The 25,581-nt window shown below is 41.3% G+C and overlaps 1 protein-coding gene across 4 annotated transcripts in view; it reads left to right on the top strand.

Moving 5' to 3' along the window:
• Positions 1-25,581, top strand: part of ehbp1 (EH domain binding protein 1) — a 186,576-nt gene that overhangs the window by 122,972 nt on the left and 38,023 nt on the right. The window contains exons 16-21 of one of the 4 annotated variants that reach the window (XM_042501759.1): positions 954-1,104; positions 4,943-5,227; positions 9,319-9,473; positions 14,864-15,002; positions 15,765-15,865; positions 19,860-19,983. In XM_042501759.1, coding sequence (XP_042357693.1) covers positions 954-1,104; positions 4,943-5,227; positions 9,319-9,473; positions 14,864-15,002; positions 15,765-15,865; positions 19,860-19,983 — 955 coding nt within the window. The remainder of the gene's footprint in view (positions 1-953; positions 1,105-4,942; positions 5,228-9,318; positions 9,474-14,863; positions 15,003-15,764; positions 15,866-19,859; positions 19,984-25,581) is intronic. The other 3 variants (XM_042501760.1, XM_042501761.1, XM_042501763.1) reach the window with 3 other exon arrangements.

The following is a 25,581-nucleotide window of genomic DNA, read 5'->3' on the forward strand; positions in this document are numbered from 1 at the left end:
TGTACCACCATTTTGATGGCAAAACATCTTATTATGTATTTTGTAGTAGTTGGTGTATCTGTGAAGATTTTATTGTGCTCTGGAAATGATAATAGCATTGTCGATTTCGACAGTGTGCATTCATAAAGTAGTCATCATGTAGTAATATGATATTGTTGAAATTGTTGAATTGTAACGGATCTGGGCATATTTTAATGGAAATGTATTGGCAATAAAGCCCATTAAAATTGGGTCCTTTCTTGACTGAACTCAACTTTGTTTGTCCGTCTCAGCCTGCTCCCTTTGCAGATCTGCTGCTTTGTTTACTATCTGCAAGCCTGCGTCTTTACTCTGCCACACATGTTTAAAGTCCCAGAAACTCCAGTAGAGTCTTCTCTCTTACAGATCGTGTAACGTCTCTCTCATGAGACACAGTGACGCTTGTTAAGCTCTCATTCATATTATATCAATCATTTAAACTTATGGACTTCACAATTTTTTATCATGAACTTTATTTGTATTAAACAGTTCATGAAAATTAAAGTGGCAAATTTAGAAGGCCACAGCTGTTATTTCAATATGTCAGATAAATATTTGAAAGGGTGCCAAGTGTGATAAAAGCACTTCACTGCAGGGCACAAAGAAGTTACGTGCATTGTTGTGCCCCAAATAAACAGTTTATTTGTCTTTACAAGACAACATTTCAATCTGAAACATCCTTCTCAAGCTACACAAATAAACAGTTATTCAGCATTTACGGTCAGACTCAGTCAGTACGTTTACATAATGTTAAAAAAGTGTAATTATTGGCCCAATTATTGGTGTTTAAGTCCCCGTGTCAGGCTTTGACCCAGAAGTCGAACAACATAAATTTGTAGAAGAAAGCGACAAACAAAAAAAGAAGGATCTCATAATGTTTATTTGTACCTGCATAAGAGTCACTGATATGGTTTCTTCTTTATTTGTGTGTGCAGGAGCGAGATGCAGAGCGGCGGAGACAGCTGAGAGAGCGAGCCAGGCAGCTGATAGCTGAGGCTCGATCCGGAGTCAAGATGTCTGACATGAGCATGCTGGATGCGTCCAGCACTGACAGAAGCAAGGGCGGCAAGGCGAGCCCTGTCGGAGGTCAGCACGCACCCGAACACTCACACACAGTCAGCAGAAGCAAACAAACACATACACTTTATGGACACTAAGTGTTTTTATTTACACGAACTTTCAGGGTTTAATTAAAAGGCCTCATGTTGATACACACACACACACACACACACACACACACACACACACACACACACACACACACACACACACACACTTGCCAACACAAGTGCATATCTCACATAAATCTCACCAAAACTCATTAGCAATAACACAAAAGAAAAGTCACACTAGCATGCTGTTGACATACACACTTCCTTCATCCACACATGCTACAACTCACACATTTCCATTATGCTCTCTAAAGGGGTTCTGCCTAATCCTCAGAGAAAAACAAAATGCCATATGACAACAGCCACGGGTCGAAAATGCACCACCCTCATATTCAGAGCAGCAGTTTACCCCGCGACTCCTCCCTCGTCTCGTACGCCCAGTAATTGTTAATCAACACAACACATTGTGCAGCCAAATAATGCTCAAAATACCAAACACTTCTAATAATGGCTTGCAGGGGAAGCAAATGCTGCCATGCGCATTTCCCACTGCTTTCCATTTCCTTGAAATTGGGGTTATTATGATAATGACCATTATTAGGACTCCAGTCATTTGTTTCAGATTCCTCCACATTACTCCCCTCTTTTTGGTTGTTGTGTTCAGGTAGATTGGGTGTGCTGCATGCAAATTAAAGGGGAAAGTGAGGAAGATGATGAAGAGTCTGAGAAGTTGAGAAAGCGGTAACGTAATTGCGAACAAGGAGAAAAAGGAAAGAGGGTTCTTGATATGAAGAAATGGAGAAACTGATGAGCGCTGAATTTTGGCCCATTGTTGCTTGAGAGAGAGGAAGTACAGGGAATGAAAGAGTGAGTCAAGCAACAGATATGTATTTTCTCAATTGTTTGCTACAAAAATGCAAGAAAAAAAGTGAAAATGCTTTGAGAAATGGTTGAGATATATAAAAACTACTTCCCATACAGTTATCATAAAGGAGGAAATTAGGTATATAACAAAACACGTTTTTTTGTACCAGGCTGTAAACATGTTCATTTGAATATGGGGGTCTATGTGGATTGTCTGGCTTCTGAAGCCATCCTCAGAGAACTGCAGGTTTTAGCACTTCTGCATTGGCTTCATTTTTCAGCCATGGCGGATACCACTTGTAATCAGAGCTGCGTCACTTTAGAAACACTGATATGATACGTATAAAACGTAAAAAAATGTTTCGTATCCGTTGGTTTGTAGAAACTTACAGTGCCAACATTTTTCCTCTGGTGACTCAGCCGAATATGTAACTGCTGTTATAAGCTGAAACCAGAGAATGTTTCCCCCAAAAAGTGACCCAAAGAATTTATCAATCATCAAAATAGTTGCCAGTAATATTCCTGTCAATGAACTTATTGATAAATCAACTGCTTGTTGCAGCTCTGGTGACCGGGTTACATACAGACAGAGAGGAAAAAGGATAAGTAGGAAGGTCAGAGGGCACATTGGCCTGAGAGTGGTGGCGGGTTCCTGCGTTGAACAAACAAATCGAAAACTTACAAACGCTAAAGAACGAGAAGTGAGATCAGCGACTCGTTAGGTAAAACAACAGAAGAAAGACGGTGCGGCAGAGGGAGGGTAGCACTTGATTTATTTGCTCTTTCAGCTTTTCTGAATTGGACTAATTGTTGATCTCATTAAAAATGGAGTTGGAGGAAAGAACGGAACAAGAGAGGAGGAGGAGGAGGAGGAGGAGGTGAGGAGAAGAGAGAAATGCTGTTGGCTGTGATACACAAGGCCTGCCGAGCAGAACGGCTAATCCTAGCCCCCACGCTCTCTCTCCCTCTCCCTCTCTCTGTCTTTCTCCCTCTCTCCCCTCAACACCATTCACGGTCCTTTAATGCAGCTCGGGCTGCCCCCTCCAAGTGTCTGCCCGCAAAGAAACTTTCCAAACTCCATCACCATGGCCTCCCATTAATTAGGCCCCAGCCAGCCACGCAGGAACGGCGCTTGCGAGCACGCTCCGCATCGCAGCTAGCAAATTAGAAAAAAGAAAAAAAAAAAACAGGAAATGCTGTTATTTTGATTCTCTCTCCTTCCCTCTTTGTTCTCCGTCTCTCTACCCACCAAGTAGTAAATAGCAGAGGAGGGAGCTTGCAATGTCAGACGCTGTTTACTGATTGTTTTGTTTTAATCCATGGTGGGTTATCCATGCAGCTAGAGCTGCTCAGGTCTCCATTTGAGTTTCTTCTAACATGGTTTTTCTTTTGTTCCTAATGTGGAGACGCTGTTGTTTCTATTGAGCCCCTCAGGAGACTTAATGGAATATGTTCTTTCATGTTTTTGTGGTTTTTGTTTGCCCTTACCTCTTTTATCTGGAACAAGAAAGGCAGGCAACAGATCTTTGAATGAGGGGAATTAAACTGAGGTCTCGGTTTCACTTTGTGTGTCAGATATTAGTGCAGCGATGCACATGAACCTTCTGACTGACACCAATCAGTCAGGGTCCCTCCTGGTCACTCTGGTGGCCTTTCATGCCATGAATCAGGTTAGATATTAGATTTATTAATTACGAGCATACTCTTAAATGTCCAGTTTGTAGGATTCAGGGGGAAATATTGACAGAAATGCAATATAATATAATTCATGTTTTCTTTAGTGTATAATGACCTGAAAACAACCATTCAGAACGTTTACATGTCAGAAAAGTCAAGTTATTGTGTTCGTCCGGCTAAAACTGGACTTTTAAAATACATGTAAACATGTTGGTTCGACTGAAATCAGACTAGGACCAATTTCTCAAAGTCAGACTAACACACCTACAGTGCTGACTGTTTTTGTTATTAAAAATCATCCGTTTATGTCTTCATAGGGAGCCGTGTTGCGTCACTGTGTTGCACTGCCATGTTTTACAGACAAACACTGACTCCAGTAAGGGCCAATCGTCTTTTGCGTCTTTGTGTTGGCCACCGTTATTAGAAGCCCATCTGCAACAAGCAGCTACAAGGATTTGTAATGTGAAACTGCTTTATTCAGTGCTTTTACTGGTTTAAGTCACCGGCCTGTTTGTTTTGGAGAAGAGGAGACCTCTGAGTATACTTTTGATCCTGTTAAAAACCTCCCAAATGTCTGGATGTTAAGTTATCAGAGATAAAAAGGTGAGCACACATTATCATATAGTGAGCAAGCCACCTGTCTCTGACATGTCAAACAGTGTTGGAGAAACACTGATCGGTTAGGTGGAAGTGATTTATTCAGTGTTTTTACTGGTTTAAGTCACTGGTCTGTTTGTTTTGGAGAGGAGGAGACCTCTGCAGATTATTCAACTCCCAGTAAAAACCTCCTGAGCACTGAAGAAACTCTAACTGGGAGAAGTTTCAGCTAGATGCCACTTAATCCCCCTAAATCTTACACACTGTTTGTTTAAATGCAACAGTCCTGCGTAAAGACACTGAAGTTCTGCATCCTCTGGTTGTAATGAGTGCACTGAATATTAGGGTGGCGATTTATTTGCTAACGGCCGTCATCATCTAATAACGTTTACTGAGTGCCTGAGGGGAGGAGACATGTTATGGTGGATTATACATGTAAAACAAGGATTATTGAATCAGCTCACTTAGCATAACTCTTACCACAGATTACTGTTAACGCACTAACCAAGATTTTTCTTTCTGCACTCCTCTCTGCATTTTCATTTTCTTTTATTCCTTTAACACCTGTCTGTTTACTTCTCCTCTCTCTCCTTCCATCCTCACTTTCCTTCCTTGTCTCCCTGACTCACCTCCTTTCATCCTCCCTTCTCCTCTGTCCCGCTCCGCACCCACAGATATGTTGGATGGAGTGCGAGGTCATCATGAGGATGATGGCGTTGACGGTGAAAGGGGTGAGGAGGATGAGGAGGAGGGGAGGGCTGAAGAAGAGAAGCTCCATTTTGGTGGTGGTGGTGATGATGATGATGATGATGATACTACTCTTGCTGCTGCTGCTGCTGCCACATCTGCATCTGCGCTGGTTACTAACCCACTGCCACTGGAGGCTCCTCTTCCAACCACCTCAGGCACCCACGTTCCCCTGGAGCTTACTAACCCCGACTCTGAGCTAAGGCCTCTGGGTAAAATCTGGCTGTGTGCTGCTGCATGCTTCACTGTCGTGGTTGCCTTTTTCTAACTAACTTATTTGCCTGTCTGGACCTTCTCTAATGTATTTCCTACATGTTCAGAATATTTAAATAATATGTAATGATACATCACATCCAAACAGCACTAAAGGTGAGACACCCCAGGTGAAAAGAGTAACATTTTTAACATTTAGATATTGCCATGAAACCTTCCCAGTTACTTACATTTTTTTTATTACAAGTTTTCTGAAATTTTCTTTAAAAATGCATTTGAGGCCTCATCTTATTAAATAAGCACTAATTTGCAGACATTTCCAGAAAAATAAACCATATTAAGCCATATTCAAAATTCTTCTTTCCTTTAGTTTTGTTTCGCATACAGGGAGTTTTGGGTATCTATCTTTATCACTGAATAAGAATATACACAGTTAAAGGACCACAGCAGCATTTGTGCATGTTTTAGCCATTTTCTTACAAGTTCAATACACATTACATCACAGCCAACTATTTGTATTTTTTTTTTTTTTTTTTTTATGTTTCCATTACTTTTGTAATATTATTAAAATGAACTTCTATAGTCTTCACGCCCCAATCAGAAAGTTAATCCATCACATTTTTTTTTCTTATTTTAAAGTGCAGTACAGACTTTTTTTTAAAAAAGATTTTACATTATCCCGCTGTAAAAAGCATCAGAATATAGACAGGAATAAGATGGAAAGTTTGGTATGTAAGTGGAAATTTTTGTCTCAGAGAGTGAGAAAAAACTCTAAGAAAACAGGCTTTAAAGACATGTATTTTAAAATTTCCATACTTTCAGGTAGAAAGTAAGACAGTAAATGTGAAAAGTTTTTTTTTTCTGAAGTTTTGTGTTTAAATAAGAAAATAAGGAATTACCAAATTATATATGCACTTTTTTCTCACTTTTTGCTTCCCAGAACAGAAATCTAAATTAAAATGAACTCTTAAATGTGCATTGTGCATGTTTTCTGTCCAGTAGTCTGAAAGAAGACATGTTATCAAAGCTAAACAGCCACAAATCTCATAAATGACCAGTGCGTGACTAAAAAAATGTTTTCACCTGGAGTGTTGTGCCCAAATAGAGTTTTATCCGTATATATTGTGGCTTTGTGATTCCCCACCTTATCTCCTCCACCCTGTAAGCATAATGTAGTCTAAACTGCCCTCATCAAAGTTTGAAGAGGCTGGCAGCAGTCTGATTTTTTTGTTCTCTTATTCACTTTCGTCCTCACTTACACAGTTTCTCACTTCAGTGCATGCCGTCTGTCTGTACGTCTATACTCTGTTAACTTGCCCCCCTGACCTCTGCATCCTGTTGGCTCTGACTCTTCGGTGCTTCATGCAGGAGGAACCAACTAACAGTGAACATTTGCTGAGTGTTGCCATAGTGTTGTTGTTGTTTTTTTTCTGTTTTCTTTCATTAGAAACTTCTTTAAGTAGTAATTAATAAACTCCGAAAAGTGCTCCCCAGACAAAAATGAAATCATATCTTCAGGAAAGCATTTGCTCAAATCTTCAGAGGTAAACTAATTACTTTGTTTTGTATTTAATTTATTTTATTTGCTTCCTCACTTTCCTGCCGATGTGAGATAGGTGAGAGTACAGTGAAGGACCAGAAGAAACAAACATGAAAACAGACAAATGCTTCCTCCAGCTTTGAAGTGCAATATCTCCGCACATTTGTTTGGGGTTTTTTCACCATTTGTGTGTTTTTGTTCTTTGTTGGTGGAATTTTTTATGTAGTCTTGAAAGAAAGAAATGGATGATGGTGATTGTAGAGCTAAAGTAGCTGATACCAAACTTCATCCTGTAAATTTTTGGTTTTTGTCATCACTTTCCTGCAGCCCAGCCCCCACACACACGCACGCACGCACGCACGCACGCACGCACGCACGCACGCACGCACGCACGCACGCACGCACACACACACACACACACACACACACACACACACACACCTCCTCCTGTATGTCCTTGTCTGTTTTAAGAGAGTTCAAGAGAGTGTGTGTATGTTTGGCATATATATGCATGCATCATTTGATGTGTGTGTGTGTCACGGAGGGAGGTGACACATGAAACGGTCGCCCTCCTGTTCTTTCATCTTCGTCAGTGCAGTGGCGTGGCCTGGCAGGGGAGCCTTGGTTACCATTTCCTGGAAAATAAAGCTGTGTGTCACTACTGGACGCCAAAGAGAGAAAGAGAAGGAGCAGGGAGGAAGAAAGAATAATAGAGCGAACACATTAGGGATGGATGGAGAGTAAAGGGAGGCGGGAGGTTAGGTTTGTCAGATGAAATGAGCGAAGGGAGTTAGCAAGACATTTGCAAGATAGTTTTGGAGAAAATAAATGTGAAGGGAGCTGTAAAGGAAAAGAAAGAATTGAAAAATATCTCCAGCTTTTTAAAGTGGATCATCAGCATTATTTTAGAGATTTTTAACCTAAACACAACAAAAAAACACACCAGGCTCATGAAACTCTGATTGAACTGTCAAACTATGCAGCGCTAATAAATAATTTCATCGCTTCAAATGTTAAGTTGAGAAAGTTTTGTGCCCCAGTCTCCATTTTTTTCTGCTTGAAATTGGACCAATCACTGCCTTAACTTGCATGTGTAACAGCGCTACATCACATGCTTCATTTCTTTTATTAGTTGTTAGTCTATCTAGATGCATCCAGAGGCATTCTGGTATGTTCCTGTCGATAATGCCCACTGGAAATCAAAACTGAAATGGGAGGTTCAAGATTAATTCACTTGAAGCTAGGGCCGGGCAATGTATAAATATTATATTGATATTGTGATATGGGATTGGATATCATCTCAGATTTTGGATATGTATTATCATGTGTTATCTTTTCCTGGTTTTAAAGGCTTTGCAGTAAATTTCTGTAATTTACTGAACTTACCAGACTGTTTTAGCTGTGCTAATCCTTCACTTTACCCTCTTAAGGGCTGATCAAACTGAGGTGCGGCGCTAGAAAAGCGCCAGCAAAACCATTGCTTCCCTATGGTACAACGCACCTGTCGAGCGCTCCTCTTTTGCTGCTGAGTGATGCGCTTTTCTGGCGGTTTTCGGACGTGCATAAAAGTTCAGTTGTCTAAATATTTTGTGAAAACAACAACAGTCAACCCTGAAATATTGTCACAATAATGGCATTCGATCAAAAATATTGTGACATTTAATTTTCTCCGTATCACTCAGCCCTATGTGAAGAGATGCCAGGCTAAGTTTATGGTGCTAATACAAGATGATATTGCAATAAATGCTGATGATTTGAATAGAGAACAGCAAGATTGCATTTAAAGAAGGATTTATATCTTGTGCAACTAAAGAAGTAAAAATTAACTCAGACGCTTGTTAATTAGGTTCACTCAACTAAAACAAATGCAGTGTACTAAGCTCTGCAATACAGTCTACTTTCATTAGAGTTACAATGTATTGTTTTGTTGAAGCAGTTTCAGAGAGGTGATGTCTTACCTCCACAGTTGTTTTGGGAGCTGTAGTTTGCGGTGCTGTTTTGTGTTGCAGTATGCTGCTGGATTTCACATGTATTTTTCACCCATTTTTTTTAACATTGTGGATTCACTAAGTTATATAAACTCTTAAGAAAGAGTCTGTAAGACAACAAACACTTAAAAATGAGACATGCTCCTTCTGTCTTTCTTTCTCTGGTTTTCCCGTTCCCTCTATCTTACCCTGTGGTTACCATGGTGATAGTCCCAGCAATGTACACTCAGTGCCTCAGCATCTCTCTGCAGTACAAACAGGACTTAAGGCTGCCTGGTCTGTCCAGATCTCTATCATATATATATAGTGTAGTGTATATCCCCTCTCACTCATGTGTTTGTGTGTATGTTCCTTATCAATGGCTTTGCCTGAGTGTGTGTGTGTTTGTGTGTGTATGAATGTCAACTAAGTTGTCTCACCTTTTTTCTTTTTTTGTAAACTTTGTAGTTTGTGTGTGCTGTACCTGGCGCTTTTGTTCACTTCAGACGTCTGTAGTTTTCATGTTTCATTGTGTTTTTGATGTGTGCTGTTTGTACTGATTATCCTTTCTCTCTCTGTCCAGGTCCAAACAGTAAGCACGTGGATCTGAAGCTGAAGAAGCTCGTGGAGGTCAGCCCGAGAAGAGTCACCTCCCCTTCATCCCCGTCCTCCACCTCCTCCTCATCCTCACCCACTGCCTCCTCCACCTCCCCAGTCAGCCCTGCAGAAGGACTGGAGGTACGCACGTACTCACCTGAAAACACCCACTGGGGTCCTTTATTTTCTTTCTTTCTCTCCTTTTATCTCTTTCTCTCTCTCTGTCCCTTCTCTCCACTCCATCAAAGGGTCAGTCCAATCAATCAGGTCCGATTGACCCTGGCGTTCAGTCGACTGACACAGTGTGCACGTCAGTCAGTTGGACCACTTCATGTAAGACTGTAGCTTATCCCTCTCGTGTCCATATGAGTCAGTCCACAGCCAGGAGAGACGCACAGTGGCATCGTAATGCTCTACATAACATGTAGCAATCCCCCTCTATTGACTATGACCTTTTCAGACAGTTGTTGGTGTGTGCGTGTGTGTGCGTGTGTGTGTGTGTGTGTGTGTGCGTGTGCGTGTGTGTGTGTGTGTGTGTGTGTGTGTTTGTCACAGTGGAGAAAGGGGGGGTTGTTGCTGCTGCATGTGTCTATCTTGTGATGTGAATATTGAGTCAACAACAAGAAGTCGGCCAGTCTTAACATCTGTTTAATTGATTTTGAATGTCAAGTGGAATAAGGTGAGTACGTGTGTGCGTGTGTGTGTCAGTACAAGTGAAACCCTCTGTGCTTATGCGACACAGGATGTCTTTGATCATCGATTCACATAAACACCCTCTTGTGTTCAAAGCCTAAAAGGCTTAGCTCTTTATGGCCAAAGGAGTGTATATGTGTTGTGTGTCACCATTTGACCCTCACAGAAGTAGAATTGCCCGTTTGGTCGACACCTGTTCAAAACACATTACCCAAAAAGCGTATTTTTCTGCATAAAATGTGATTTTGGTATCCTGACCGTGAACTCTAAACTTTTTCTGAGTCAGTGGTCGGCAACTTACAGCACTTTATTACCATCAGAATACAAATTTTGTGGGAATGCATGGGTGAACGTCAGTGAACAAGGTATTCAAAGCCTGCACTCAATTCACTTTCTCCAAAAGCAAGAAAAAGACACTTTAAAACAGTCAGAAATAATAAACTGAACATTAAACAGCTAATCTATTTGAAAACGCTACCTGTCCATCTCAACAGAATTAAATCAAATATCTAACAACTCTTGACGCAGAACTAGTGGTGAGCATAAGTGCTCAAATACTTGATTGAGAAATCAGTATTTGTTCAACTTATAGTTATTTAAACTCTATTCTTTATCAAAACTTTACATGATTAGGTAGAGATATCTATGAAAATCTGCACAAATCCAGAGAGTGAAAATGAGATAACGTTCAGCACAATAACAATCAGGCCTAACACCTCCTCCTTACATACATTTAGCGTGCAAGCGGATCTCTGTTGAGACACATCAAAATATTAGCTATCACTGTCTTGTTATAAATATATATGATTAGCACAGGAGCTAAAATCATGATTAACCATCACAGTGTAGAACTGAAAGTGCAACAGGTGAGATGTTTTATGTCATATATCATGAAATAGTCATAATTATTATTTATTTATTTAAAAGGGAAATAGCATATTAATGACTATCAGTATCAAATACAAATGTAAATATGCCAGAGTTAGCATGACTGCTAATTTACATATACCTGCAGGTGTTTGTTTGATTGGGTTGTAAACTAATGTCTTGATGACTTGATCAGGTGCTGAAATTTCTGGCATTCAAAAGTCTGTTTCCAGCCCAGCTAATCCAGCCAACTTGCTTTGAAGTGGGAGATAAGGGATAAAGGGCTGCTGAAAAAACAGTCAAAATAGTTTAAACTACACAAGTTTTCTACATAAGACTATTTCACCTTTGGTATTACTATATCAGTGAGCAAGGACTACTTTTTCTCAAAAGTCTTGTTAATTTTGTAATGGCATTGCATTATTCCTACTCAGCTGCTTCTCTAATGCACCTCCATGTATGTGCTTCTCATCGTCACCAATGTGATATACAGGAAAGCTGCACAAAATGAATATACTCAGCACAAAACTACTAAAACAAATCAGTCATTTTTAATCAAAACTTTTTATAAATGAACGTGCACACATGTGCATAAATATATTTGTGTACGTTTAGTAAAATGACTTCCTCTGTCCTTTAAAAAAGGATAAACTGTTTGTCCCAAGAGGATTGGGCATCCCAAAAGTCCTTCAGGCGGGTGGAACGACCTGCAGGAACATCAGAGACGCACACACACTCCCTGTCTCTCATTAGCGATTGTGTGTATGCGCAGCCTCGGCAGCGCACGATAAGGGCATGCGACGCTCAGCAGACTGCAACGTTAGTCACGCAGCCCCCTGCATGCACGTTCACAGACTTGCACACACACCAAAAGCACCAAATCACCACCGCGATGATGGCGGCGATAAGAGATAAAGAGGGAGAGCGACAGAGAGAGAGGAGGGAGGGAGGGGACACCCCAATATCTGCCCGTCCCAGAGTGTGAAAGGGAGACAGAGGGGTAGCCAAGTGGGCAGGTGCTGTGTGTGTGTGTGTGTGTGCGTGTGTGTGCGTGTGCGTTTGTGTGTGTATGTGTGAGTGAGAGAGAGAAGGACATTGTCTAGTTAGTTTTTAAGAAGGTGTTGAAGGCCAGTCGAGAAACCGTCTTTGGTCATTATCACGTTGTTGTGTTAACCTCTGGTTGTAGTCCAGCGAACACGTCAGATCCACAACAGTTAAACAATAAGTAATAATTGGGTCGACAGCTTCAGTGTCCTAATCAGTCTCCCCGGGGATTTACTCTTCTGCTAAATCAACAGTTCTCTGTAGATATTGCAGGAGCTTGCAGTTTTTCACCAGTCAACACACCAAAATGTTAAAAAAAAATGAAAATATGACAAGGAGAGCAACATTAATCCAATAAATCCTTTGACATCCAATTATCAGTGATACACTGTTACACTTTTTTTCTGCAAACAAACATGAAATATTCATAAAATCAGTCACTTGATGGACTTCTGTCGAGAGAAACTCGTGATTTGAGTACTTTGTTGAGTGGGTGGCTGAAATGCGAATCAGACTGTAAACCCTTACAGTGTTTTTTGCTTCACCAATGTGACTTAAAAAGTACAAACTCTTGACTTAGTATTACTTTAATAAAGGTTACAACACACACACGCCACTAACTGCTTAATCACTGTGAAAGGAGGATGACCGTTTTGGTCTTCTGAGAGATTTTTGTTGCTTTTTTAGCAGTTTGCATAAAGTTGTGGTGTAAGCAAAGCACCCAGGTCACTTAGACGAGGCACATTTAACAACTTTTTTTTTTTTTTAAAGAAATCCTGTAACAACCTATGTTTGATATCACGGCAGCACTCCTCTGAACAAAGTACATTTGCATGAAAATACTCACTCTTCTTTTTTGCCGCCTTTCCCCAGCAATCTCTGAAAGATAGAAACCTTGTGAGAAATGACATTATTTTATATTTGTTTATTTATTTATTCATGTTCTTTACAAAATGCAAGTTGGAACTACTAAAAATTTTAAATTGCAACCTTAAAGGGACAGTTTATTCAAAAAAATCAAGTATATATATGTTTCTTATTATCTGTAGTGCTATTTATCAGTCTAGATTGTTTTGGTGTGAGTTGCAGAGCGTTGGAGATATTTGCTCTAGAGATCTCAATCAATGTCACTGTTGTGCAATGATATGCTGATATCTCCAACACTCGGCAACTCAATCTAGATTGACTACAGGTACGAGGAAGAACACATTTTTTGAGGGGGTAACTGCCCCTTTAACATTAATGTAATTCAAATATTTAGCACTGAATGACACGTTTGTTATTGTAACTTTTCATCGTTGGATAGAGATATTATATTTAGTTTTATTAAGGTAAATACATAGAAATCATTGGACACTGAGAGAAGGCCTTTATGTACTAGTGTCATTTACCTCCTCACTTTTCTTGCGATCAGTAATTTAAATCTCCTCTCTACTCTTCTGGAGCTTCACATGCACACACACACACAAACATTTGCACACATCCAAGCTCTGGCCTTGTGTTTTAAAAGATCTAATTGGGCATTTTGTATATGGCACTGCATAAATAAATTTGCCTCGATTTGACTTGACGTGAGGTTTTAAGAGGCTGGTAGAAGCTGACAGACTAATAGACAAAACAAAGTGAGAACAGACTAATTGCTGACATTGTTTTTGAAAGTCAATAATCTGAAGCTAAACTAACAACTCCCCGTCTACAGCGTGTTCCCCGCCCACACCGTCTCTATTAGTTCTCCTCGCTCTGCACACCCTGCTTGACTATCTCCCTCCGTCTCAGGCAGTGGAACATGTTTGCCCTAATTGTCGACTTTATTACACGTTTCGCCGTCTTATTAGCGTTGCCACAACGTCAATCTTAGCCGGAGTCGGTTTCTTTTCCACTCGGCTTGGCATATTTGGAGGCCTGGTAATAAAGCATTTCTGCACGCCGTTTTTGATAGTGGGAGAAGCGAGCGTGTAGCTTTTTAACACATGTTCACTTTGAAAACAATAGCGTTTTTTTGCATTTTGCATAATCTGAATATATTTTCTGGCTCGGGGTTTTGTTGAAAGTCAAGTTAATTGCCTGCTTTTTGTCTCTCTCATGAGTGAGGAAGAGAATGAGAGAGTGTGTGTGTGTGTGTGTGTGTGTGTGTGTGTGTGTGTGTGTGTGTGTGTGTGTGTGTGTGTGTGTGTGTGTGTGTGTGTGTGTGTGTGTGTGTGTGTGTGTGTGTGTTTGGGGAGAGGTGTTCAAGCAAACCACAATGTAGCTAACATATCAACTTCTACCAGATTTATCTCATGGCCTGTCAGTGAGCGTGTTTGCGCACACGTGTTTACATGTGCACTAATGGGGTGCGTGTGTGTCTTTGTGCAGGTGTGTGTGCAGGTGTGTGTGCATGTGTGTGCGTGTGTGTGTGTATTTGGTCACAATAATCACAGAGTGGCTGTGAAATCCTGAAACTGCGGCTGCCTAATAAAAGCCTGAGAGCAGATCTAAGTGGCTGGTGGAGGCTGACAGAATAATAGAGGAGATGTGGAGAGGCAGCAGACTAATCGCTGACATTGTTTTTTAAGTCAATAATTTCAAGTTTAACCAATTTCTCCATTTGTGCGTGGGGGGTTTACTGTTGTTATGTTTTTACAATGGCCATTTTTTGAAGTAGAACTTTCTTTGTGCACTTCCTGACGTTGCATGTGTTCTTCAGTCGCTCTCATGTTGCCATCTCTCCCTCTACGTATGCCAGCTAGCTGAAGTTTTGTTTGAATAGAATTTGAATCTGACATGTTTGAAGAAAAGTCACGTAAACATTTTAAAATTTGGTTGAGGAAGATGTGTGGGAACCCTAAATATAATACCCTCGATGAAGTCATTTCATGAATATGTTCCTGTGACATTCAGTATAGCATTAACAGTAAGTCATAACACCTTTTCTCTGTGTTTTACAGAATAACGCTGAGGAGTTGCGAGCAGAGCGGCTGCGCAGAGCCACAGAGAGGTTGCGTAGCCCGGTGGTCTTCAACAAGGATTCTGCAGTCAGAAAAACACAGCTGAAGTCCTTCAGCCAGTATGTGGAGACCAGACCAGGTGGGATACAATGCAACACAAACACACACACACAGTACATACAGTATTTACCCAGGGAGGTATGTTTGCACACAGCAACACTGGACTCACGTACATCCAGGTAACACCTGAGCGCAGGTAACGTGCAGGACGTTCACTGACACTTTAGGGTCAGAGGCTCATTAATGATTCTGCTGTTTGAAACCAGCCTCGAGGAGAAGCTGCTCCTTTAATTACATTTGCCTCTTTCTTTTCACACCACAGTTCAACTTCAGGATATCAAACTCCTCATATTAGTATACAGAAAGATCTTTCAATTCTCAACATGTATTTTTAGATTTTAAGCCAAACATGCAAACAGTCTGTAGCTGCTGAATAAATTACCAGTAAATGAGGAAAACCTTCAACCAAGAAACTAAGAAAAGTTTTATTGTCACAGTGACTTTTCAGCTCAGTCACTGAAAGAACTGAAGGCTAACGCTGAGATGATGTTGTCATCGCTTGTTTGATGGAAGAATATCAGGCTAAATAGTCATCGTAGTAACGTTAAAATATACATACAGTGATAACTCTTATGATAAGAAATATTTATTCATTTTTGATTTAAAAGGTCACTCAGGACTCACCACTTCTACTAACCACCTGTCACTCGAAGCATGTTTAATAACAAATGTTACAATAGATCAAAGCACAACATAATTAGATATCTCAACATCTTAAGTGTATCTGACTGTGAATATCTGTACTTCTTTTCACACTCCTTCCTGTCCGTCTTCCCGGCAGAGGTGAAGAGGCAGAAGTCTGTTCCTGAGGATCTGAAGAGGGCTGAGGAGGACAGAGGTTCACCGACGGACCTCGACATTCGCCGACCGTTTGAAGAGGAGGTTTGTCTTTTTTTTGTCATCTACATCATACTTGTGTTTTTATTTTGTACCTTTAAGTGATAGTTCAGGTTTTCTTCAGTAGGGTTGTATGATGTTCTTATCCATAGTCAGTGTGTGACATACAGTAGACGACAGTAATGGCCATCCCATAATGACTGGTTATTTGTCCAGTCAGTTTGAACTGTTTGACCAGTAAACTAAATTGTCATTTAGAGGCGCAATTCAGTCTTAAACCTGAGAGGCAATAATTTGCCAGAGTCGTGTCTAGCCTGTCTCATTTTAAAATAAATTGATACAACTGTTTAAAAAAATTGTTAAAACAGGATTACCAGTATTTATTAGATTTTTTTTGGCACTTAATCCTTGCTATTGCACTATTTATTTTGGGAGGAACAATTTGACAAAGTATTGAAGCTTTATTTTACATTCATGTGCTGCTGCTCTGTTGTGTTGTCATTGGTAGTCCTCTTCATCTTTAAAACTAAACTATTAACAGGAATGTTCAGACAATCTCGTGTTAGTAATTAAAGTAGGTCTGGGTGGTGGAGACAAAAATGGTACATTAAGCTACGCTGGTACTTAATGCAACCCCTGCAGAAGTCAGTGCCCCACTTTGGCCACCCCAGTACAAAACGTCTGGACATGCCACTGCATACGAGGCCACTTTAAAAACCCAGAATAGCATTTTAAACTTTATCCCTCCTGACAAGCTGACAAAAAAACTCAAATCTGGGCAACCCGTGGATCACCTGGTAGAGTGGGAGCCAGGTGTACAAAGGCTAAGTCCTCACATCAGTGGCTTGACTTCAACATGTGGCCCTTTGCTGCATGTCATCCCCTCTCTCTACCTTCCATGCTCTCCCTGTCCTATCAAATAAAGGCAAATAACCAAAAACATCATCTTAAAAAAAGTCAAAATCCATAGCTAAGATAAGAGTTATTACTGTGATAAGTGACAACTCTTGACTCTTCCTCTGATCAGCCATGGCCACCAGCTTCCTTAAAGTCTTCTTTGCCTGCAGCTGTAGCTTTATGAAGCTTTATTTTGGGCTTGACAAAGTGAAATAGGGGAGTAAGGGATTGGGAGTGAGGTTTTAGGCGGTATCCCTTAATTTTTCCCACTTGGCCTTCTTTTAAATTTCCTGTTAGTGAGCTTTCTTTCTCTCTCCTGTCTTGTCTTAGATAAATCTGTCACTGAGCTCTTCTACTTACATTTCTCTCCTCCTCACCACCTAGTCCTCCTCACACACACACACACACACACACACACACACACACACACACACACACCTTCTCTCTACTGTCCGTTTTTCTTCGCCGACTCCTAAAATTTGCAGACACCTAAATATTGATCTAACAGACTGCCATTTTAATTATAACAATAGTAGATATCAGCTGCCATTTAGAGATGTGTGTGTGTGTGTGTGTGTGTGTGTGTGTGTGTGTGTGTGTGTGTGTGTCTGCAGAAAAGTTGTGTGTCTACGTGTCCTTCAAGTGTTTATACACACACACACACACACTTACACTCTCTTCTCAGCCTGTGTTTGAACTTGTGTGTACAAAGAGTGTGTCCATAAGAGTGCTTTTATTTCAGTAAGTGTGTGTGCCACTGGAGACCATGGGGTGAATCTTTCTTTGCATGCAGCCCTCTCTTACCCTCGACCCTGCACCCTCCACCCCGATCCCATGCGCACACACACACACACACACACACACACACACACACACACACACATACACACAAACACACCCTCCTCCTCTCCAGTGCCTGGGCCCCAGGGTTAATGGGTGTTCAACCTTTCCATTATCCCGATCAGCCAAGAATTACCTGCTGAATGATGTTTGCATTAATATAATATATATGGTAATTTCCCTCCTCTTAATTACGGCTGGGCCGAGCGCGGCAAGGGGAGTGGGCTGATCATGTGTAAAATTGATTTGCCAAGGAAAAATATGGTGATAGAGCGAGAGAGCGCGCAAGGAGGAGGAGGGAGGAGGAGGCTGCTGGGAATCAACACACATGCACAAATCACACGTGCGCAGAGCCACACACTCGCACGTTGGGAAGAGAGCAGGAAAAAGTGCTGGCCTGGGTGGAATAAAAAAAAAAAACTTTCTCTCTCTCTCTCCTGCTCACTAGTTCTCCTTCCCATTAAGAAAAATGAAGTGCATCAGCAATAAAATGGAGATATTTTTTCGGATGCATCCTCAGTAGTGAATTTGAATAAACATTTTCCTCACTCAGAGGAGTTTCTCTGGAGAATAGCAAGCAGTCAGGAGACAGAGGTGAAGAGGGTCAGAAATGGAGTGTGTATTAAGTGCATATGGTTATAGAGTGATGTGTGTGTGTGTGTAAGTATGTATAGTAATTGTGTGGCTGGTGTTTTGTGTGTATGAGAGGAAAGATTTACAGAGTGTGTGTGTGTGTGTGTGTGTGTGTGGTGTGTGTGTGCGGGGGGGCAGCTGAATGAGACTGTGGAGACATTTCACATGCAGGCAGGCTAATATTACGCTACAAAAAAGTATTTAAGACAATTTGTTAAATGATTTTTGTTAAACTTCTAATACTTGTGTCTCTTTTAACATCTATTTTCCTCTCTTCTTTTCAAGTTAATGTTCTGAGCAGGAAATTATTTAAATACTAATTGTAAAGTAAATATGTGATTTGACTTTATTGAAGTTTTTGCACATTTTAATGAGGTGCACATGAACATTAAGGATTCACCACACAAGGGTCTACGATTTTAAAGTTAGAAAGTAAAGATGAAAGGCCGAAGCTTAGTGAAAGATGACTGTAATGTGGAGTCACAGTTAGTAATACAGTTGATTATTGGATGTCAGCAGTGTGAGATATAAAAAAATGTAATTACTTCATTATATGCCACTCAACACAAATTTTCAGGTAACTGGAAGTTGACAGTGCGTCTTTTCAAGAATCCCCCTACACGCTCAGCACAAAGATGCAACAAGGGGATAGTGCAGGGTTAGCCATGCTTATCATTCTTTGCTCAAGGGCACATCGGCAGTGCCCAAAAGGTGAAGTGGCACCTGAATGCCATTGGTCTGCACAAGGACTCTAACAGACAACTCTAAAAGCCAAATCCCTACAGACTGAGCTACTACAAGCAAAAGTAAAGGTGTTTCTTACACTGATGACATGTAGGAGGATGACGCCTGTCACCTGAAGCCTTTTATCTTCAGTGCTTCACTGCTTCTTTAACCAAACGATTAGAATAGATTTTTTAACTTATTATTGATGGATGGATGCATGAATGCATGGATCAATTAAAATTAAACAATAAAAAAATGCAGACAAACATCAATTAATAACAAACAAATACTAACAATCACAGAAACATGATCAATACATCACACAGTATTACACAGTTATCATTAAGGTTGCCAGTTAGAGTGAACCTTGTGCAGGCGCAGGTGAGATTCTCCGTGCAGTTGCATTATTTTTCAATACATTTCAATACATTCCTTAAAATTTGCAGGTTTTGTGTTGATAGTCAGTCAAAATTTACTTCAGTGCATCTTCGTTCAGAGGACTCTGATTAGGTTTTAAAAACTGCTCCAGAAAGCCAAACGAAGCTCAGACGAAACGAGAGGCAGCAACAGTTTGTCATTAGCTGTTTGTTTTATCTCTACGTGTGAGAGCAAACTCTTCTCTGGCAAAATTGTTTTATGTATGAAGGATTTATGCACATCTATTCATACAGTTTGACTCTTCTCCTCCCTCTGCTTTTCATTTCTTTCTCATTCTTCTCTTTTTTCCACCGCTGCATTACCTTATTGCTTCACTCCTTCTCTGTATTTCTCTATTCTCCCTCGTTCTGTCTCGTCCCTCCATCCTTTTTTGTGTGTCTCTGTTTAATGCTATATTGCACTACTCTTCCTTTTCTCTTATAACCATTCTCTCTCTCTCTCTCTCTCTCTCTCTCTCTCTCTCTCTCTCCCTCCCTCCCTCTCTCTCTCTCTCTCTGGTTGACAGAAGGCGTTCAAAGACACCAGTCAGTATGTGGTTGGGGAGCTGTCTGCGCTGGAGAGCGAGCAGAGGCACATAGACGCCCGAGCAGCTCGCGTGGAGAAGAGGCTGCGCTATCTCATGGACACAGGTACCCCAAGCCCAATTACACTGGAAAAACTGTTTTGGCAAATTGAGCGTACGCACGCACATACACACGCATGTACACTCAGGGAGTTTGTGTGTGTTTATGTGTGTGAGAGAGAGAATCTTTGAAGCCCCCCCTCCCTCCCTCTCTCTCTCTCTCTCCCTCCCTCTCGGTTGAATGTTGCACGACGGAGCGCTGGGTGGATATGAAAGGAGGGGATGGGGGGGTGAGGGAGGCGGAGAAGGGAGGGGAAGGGTGTGTGGGGAGGGAGAGTAGGAGTGTGTCTCGGGGATGGGAGAAGAAGGGAGACCTCTCTGGGCTGGGGTGATAAGGGAGCCCTTCATGGGGGAAACGATAACTGGGTGCGATAGCGGAGCCCCAGCCGAAGTCTCCGCTGCAGCCGTTTGCCAGCCGCGGCCCCAGCCAGCCAGCCTCCACACTATTGAACAGTGCGCTCAGCCATGCACGGCTACACACATACACGCGCACACACCCTCCTTCCCCTAGTACATATCTGGCCTTCATTGATATGCTGTATAAGGAAAGACGGGGGTGAGTTAAAGGGAGGCGAGAGGGAGAGGCAAGAAAAAAAAAACACGAGGCAACACAACATGAGCACTGACACAGTTCACAAATCCACGACAGACACACACAAATGCTTACACACCCGCGCATACAAAGTGCAATCTGGTTTGGCGTACGGAGCCAGATTCGGAAGGTTTTTATTTAAGATTTGGCCGAGGGTAAAGCCTTGTTAAGACATGAGACAGTGTGCCGAGCCAAAAGAGGGGCCTTGGCTCCGTTTAGTCCCTAACTGAAATTGGAGAATAGCATCCCATTTGTGATACTAAACCGTCCCATCCCTCACCCAAGAATGCTGCCGGTGAAAGAAAAAACGCGGTTCCAGGAAGTGTAAAATTTTGCAAATGTTCTCAAAGTGTCGCTACAGTAGTTGCTGTAGTAATTTAGTAGCAGCTCTCATGCTTTTTTTCTGATGTATCAGTGCCCACCTTGGTGGATTTAGCCCCCAAAATCCTAAAAAAGCAACACAGGGAAGGATAGAAGAGGAGGTTTTTTAGAAAAGGAAACTGGGGCGGTGGGATTTGCGCTCACCTTCCTCATCCCATTTGGGTCCTGATATCGAGACTATCTCTCCTCCGTTTGTTGTGTTCGCTCTCCTCCTCTTCGCCTCCCTCCCTGCCTCCGTGCCCTCTCCCCCTGTCGGAGCGCATGCCATTGTGTCAATCTGAAGGGCTGTTTTTCCTTCTTCTTCTTCACCCACTGATAAACCAGCCGCTAGCCAGCAAGACGCCAGGTTATTTACTTCCAAACACCTTCAGCCATAAAGATTTCTCTTTATATAGTTATATAAATATATATATGTACCTGCGGTCCCCTCCTGAAAAATAGGATTCACTAGAAAAGGAAGAGGGTGACAACAGGGAAGGCGAGGACAAAATAATAAAAGGATATCACCAAGAGAAATTCACCTTGGTTGCTTTTCACCCCCTTATAACACCAGTAGGGAATGAAATCGAGAAAATGTGTTTCCACAAGTCAACACACCGACTCCCGGCTGATGCAGTGCAGTATATATGGGTAATACGGTTTGTATTGTATACTTTAAAACTACATTTTTCAAGTGGCACATTTGGTCAGCGCTGCTCATAGTTATCATCTTGGTGCTCATTACACTGGCACTGCGTCGCAGCTCGGAGGAAAGAAAAGTTGCCACATGATGTTGAGCACCTTGCTCACTTCCTGAAACTGCATTTCTGTTTCCATATCTCATTTTGCAGCACTTATCCCAGAGACTCATCCAATAGGTTATGGATTGTGCCTTTAGGCCAAGGTCTGGAGGCATCAGAGCGAGATGCGCCAGTGACAGGTGGTAACTAAAGTAACCTTTATCACCTCAGCAACTGAGGTCACCTTTCTATAGGCTGTCATAGATGATAGATATTTCTTCTCTGGACTCCAGAGCGTCTGATTGAAGTTGCGGCTGATTGGCTGTAAGCAAAACATCCGGTATTGATCCATCACATCTGACTGGTGCCTGCACTTTTCTAGGGGACATGGGGAGAAATTACCACAAGCTACTAGCAAATGTTGATATTTTCTACTCTACCAGCCACACTTCTGAAGGCCAGACGATGTCGAGAGGTCCCTTTAATGCCTTAAAATATATAATTACATGTCCCAAGTGCATGTTTCAGTGTAGTCTTCCAAAAATGTTACTTTCTGTTTATTTCATGATCTACTTGATTTCGGCTCAACATCTGCCCTCTTTGGTGTGGATGTGTGTGCATACTCCTACTCTTTCCTTAAAAGTTTGAAGATAGTGTCCTTATCGTGATGAACTGATTAACGTTCAGCTGAGCCAATCAGAATTTTGGCTTTTTATGGCACAGTTGTTGGCACCGTAAGTGCACACAACATGGAAATTAGTATACATGTGCACAAGACAGTTTGTCTCCTACGGCTCCCCAATTATTCACCTGTATAAACTGATACTTTGTTCTGAAATCTACCACCCATCTTTATTGACTGCCTCCACAGGTCTTACATGTCCGCCCAAAGTAAACCAAAAACTAAAACACCTATACACCTAACAGTCCCCAAGTGCAGCTGTAGCACACAAGCAAGACACTGTAGTTCTTGAAGAAGTAACACATTAATACTACATCATCGGTCACATGGGACAAGTATCACAACTCAGTACAAACAGAACTGTGTGTTCTTGTTCTTCATCTACAAACTTGAGGCAGCAGTTGACAGACGTTTTTTCTTGAGAAAAGCTTTGACAGATATCTGATTTGACACCAGTTTTCGCCATCTAATTGAGTTAGACTTTAGATGTGATATAAACAGATGATTAGATAGTACGTTTAAAATGTGATCATTTAAAGGGAACTTGGGTCGGCACAAAGTAGAGGTGCGGTGAAGGCTTTTGATAAGTAGTGAAGATAGCAAGTTATCTCCTCCATTTAGTTTCTACTTAAACGTTAGCAGTGTTTTTGAATTTAGTGTTTTCTGAAGAATCGTACAAATGTGCTTCATGGTCTAACTCCATCATAACAGTATTACATTTCGCCATTTGCTTAATAATGTGTGTAGGTTAAACCCAGAGCAGTGTGCAGTTTGTGCATAGATCTTCTAAGCGGGGTGCATGTCATAGCAGTGCATACGATCATATGATTCAGACCTCTTGAGGTAAGTTTGGGTGAGCTCAGTGTGCAGCGGTGCTGTGGTAGCGCACAGCGTTGCAGGACTGATGGGCAGATGTGAACAGACAGACCGACTGACCCATGACTGATTGTTCATCTCTCTGCTCCAGCAGCAGAAAGCCTGGGAAGATCCACTGTGCTCTGCTGGTCCTCAATATTCCCTTCTTTGATATCACATGCTTTCGCTCTGTCATTCTCTCATCCTATTTCCCCCTCTCTTCTAAAAGTAAAGGCTTTATTATTTTGTTCATATAGGGTTTGTATAATGTTTGCCACAAGGAATGAAGTCTTAAATAATCTTCTGCCTGTTTTTTAAGTAACTTATCCTGTTACTTTTTTCATTTTTTTGTGCTTTCTTTATCTGTATTCTCTCTTTTTTCTCTTCTTTCTTTCTCATCCCTCCGCATCACTTTTATTTGCTTTATTCCTTTTTATCCCTGTGAATCTCTGTTTCCTTCTCCTTTCTCTCACCCCTGCTCTCCCTCCTTTTCCACACACCCCCTCTCCCTCCCCTCCCTCTCTCCCCTGGTTTGGGCACAATGCAGCTTTCTGCGGCATTTTCTATTACGCCGCGGCCCTCCCCAGATGAATCCCAAGTAATTGGGGTGGTTAATTTATTTACTCAGAGGCAGTTCACAGCACATTAAATAATAGAGATAATTGAACAAGAATTGTCAAGTGTCTTCTGATATCAGACACATTACAGGAGGGAGTGTGCATAAAACTCCATTTCTATGCCCCCATTGTTTATGGTAATTAAGTACACAGATTTATTCCTTGGTTGCCTTCCAAGCTTATGGCAAGCGCCATTGTTGTCTTCTATTAATATGTAATCAGTAAATAGTTTAATTTTCTAATCTGCGGTTGGAGAATTCACTTTCTAACAACTCTTAATTACTGCTGGGCTCTAATGAGTCTCACCATGCCGACGCAGCCAGCCAATCAGTGGCCAGGCACGGGTCGGGGGGGAATTTGAATTCCTGCGGCGCCCCCCCTCGACTAATGAACTTGTTATTCTTGCACCACTGGGAGCACTGTCCTTCACACATGCAACATTAGGAGAACGTTCACCTCCTGCAACAGAACAAATATTTATACGAGTTTATTGATTATATGAGTAGAATATTGCATGTTTGTATTAATTACGCATGCACTAGAATATTATTACATTGCTGTCTTTAACTTTTGCTTAACTATCATTCAACCTTTACACACAAAGCGCTACAACTTGAAAAGCTTGAACTTTTGGTGGCCTCCCTAATATGTGTTTTATTACCATGCTAATTTTCTGCAGAATTAAAATCCCATTCATCATTTTTGTGCTTCTGCCGATGCATGTAATGCTCCTGACCTTGGCATTGTTAGTTTTCTAAAGGTATTGTTGCACAGAAAAATATATCAAACACTCCTTATTGAAAATTCAGCTTGAGGTATGAAGAAGCATTCAAATGCGTCTTGTAGCCTTTCGCAGAAAATCCCCTGGCCCCTGTTTGAATATATCTCAGCTACCCCCTACCTGGCCCCTGCACCTATTTACACACACCTCCCATTTCAAATAGCTATATAACCTGCAACAATGGACGCAATTATCCAAATAATGGCACTTAGCCGCACCGCAAAGCTGCCTCTCACCTACTGCGCATTTGATAAGAGATAAACAAGCAGAGAGAGCAGAGAATGAGTTTTAGCTCCCCCAGATTAACATATGTTTAAAAATTGCACTCGAAGCCGATAAGATTGACACAGGGTTTTTATGGCGCGCGCTCCTTTAATCTGCCTTTGTGTCTGCGAGTCGACGAGAGGAGAATGGCACAAGGAGGGATCCGGCAAGAGCTTAATGTACTTTACACATGCAGCCTATCCCCCTCAGTATCTGAGAAAGGGACAGAACGGACTGTCAATGCCGTCACGTCGGAAAAGGCTGCTGGCCTCGACTTTGATTGTGTGGAGGATTGCAGAGCGGCTTAAACGTCAACCTGTGGCTCCAAATCACAGTCATACAGCCTGAGACCTGCAGGCAAATTCTGATTCATCTAATTGTTTTCTTTGTGGGGTTTTTTTTTTTTTTTTTTGCCATTTTCATAGATTAAGTTATTTATCATGACAATTACTAAATACTCTCATACTCTGAGATTTGAAGCTACCATCGATTGTTTTCAAATTTCTTTTTCCTCTCAGTAAAGTTAAATTTTTATTCAATAAAATAAACAGTTAAAAGATACAAGTACAATTCATAAAATATAATGAAGATGTGAAAAGGGACACCCTGATAAGCTATCAAAAGCTTCAGAATAAGGGCCCAAACGTGAAGCAAATAGTATTTAAAACATGTTTACTACCATGCTGTCTGGGTTTAAGAAAAAAAGAGTACATG

This window comes from Plectropomus leopardus, chromosome 15 (assembly GCF_008729295.1).
Source record: "Plectropomus leopardus isolate mb chromosome 15, YSFRI_Pleo_2.0, whole genome shotgun sequence".
Classification (NCBI taxonomy): Eukaryota; Metazoa; Chordata; class Actinopteri; order Perciformes; family Serranidae; genus Plectropomus; species Plectropomus leopardus.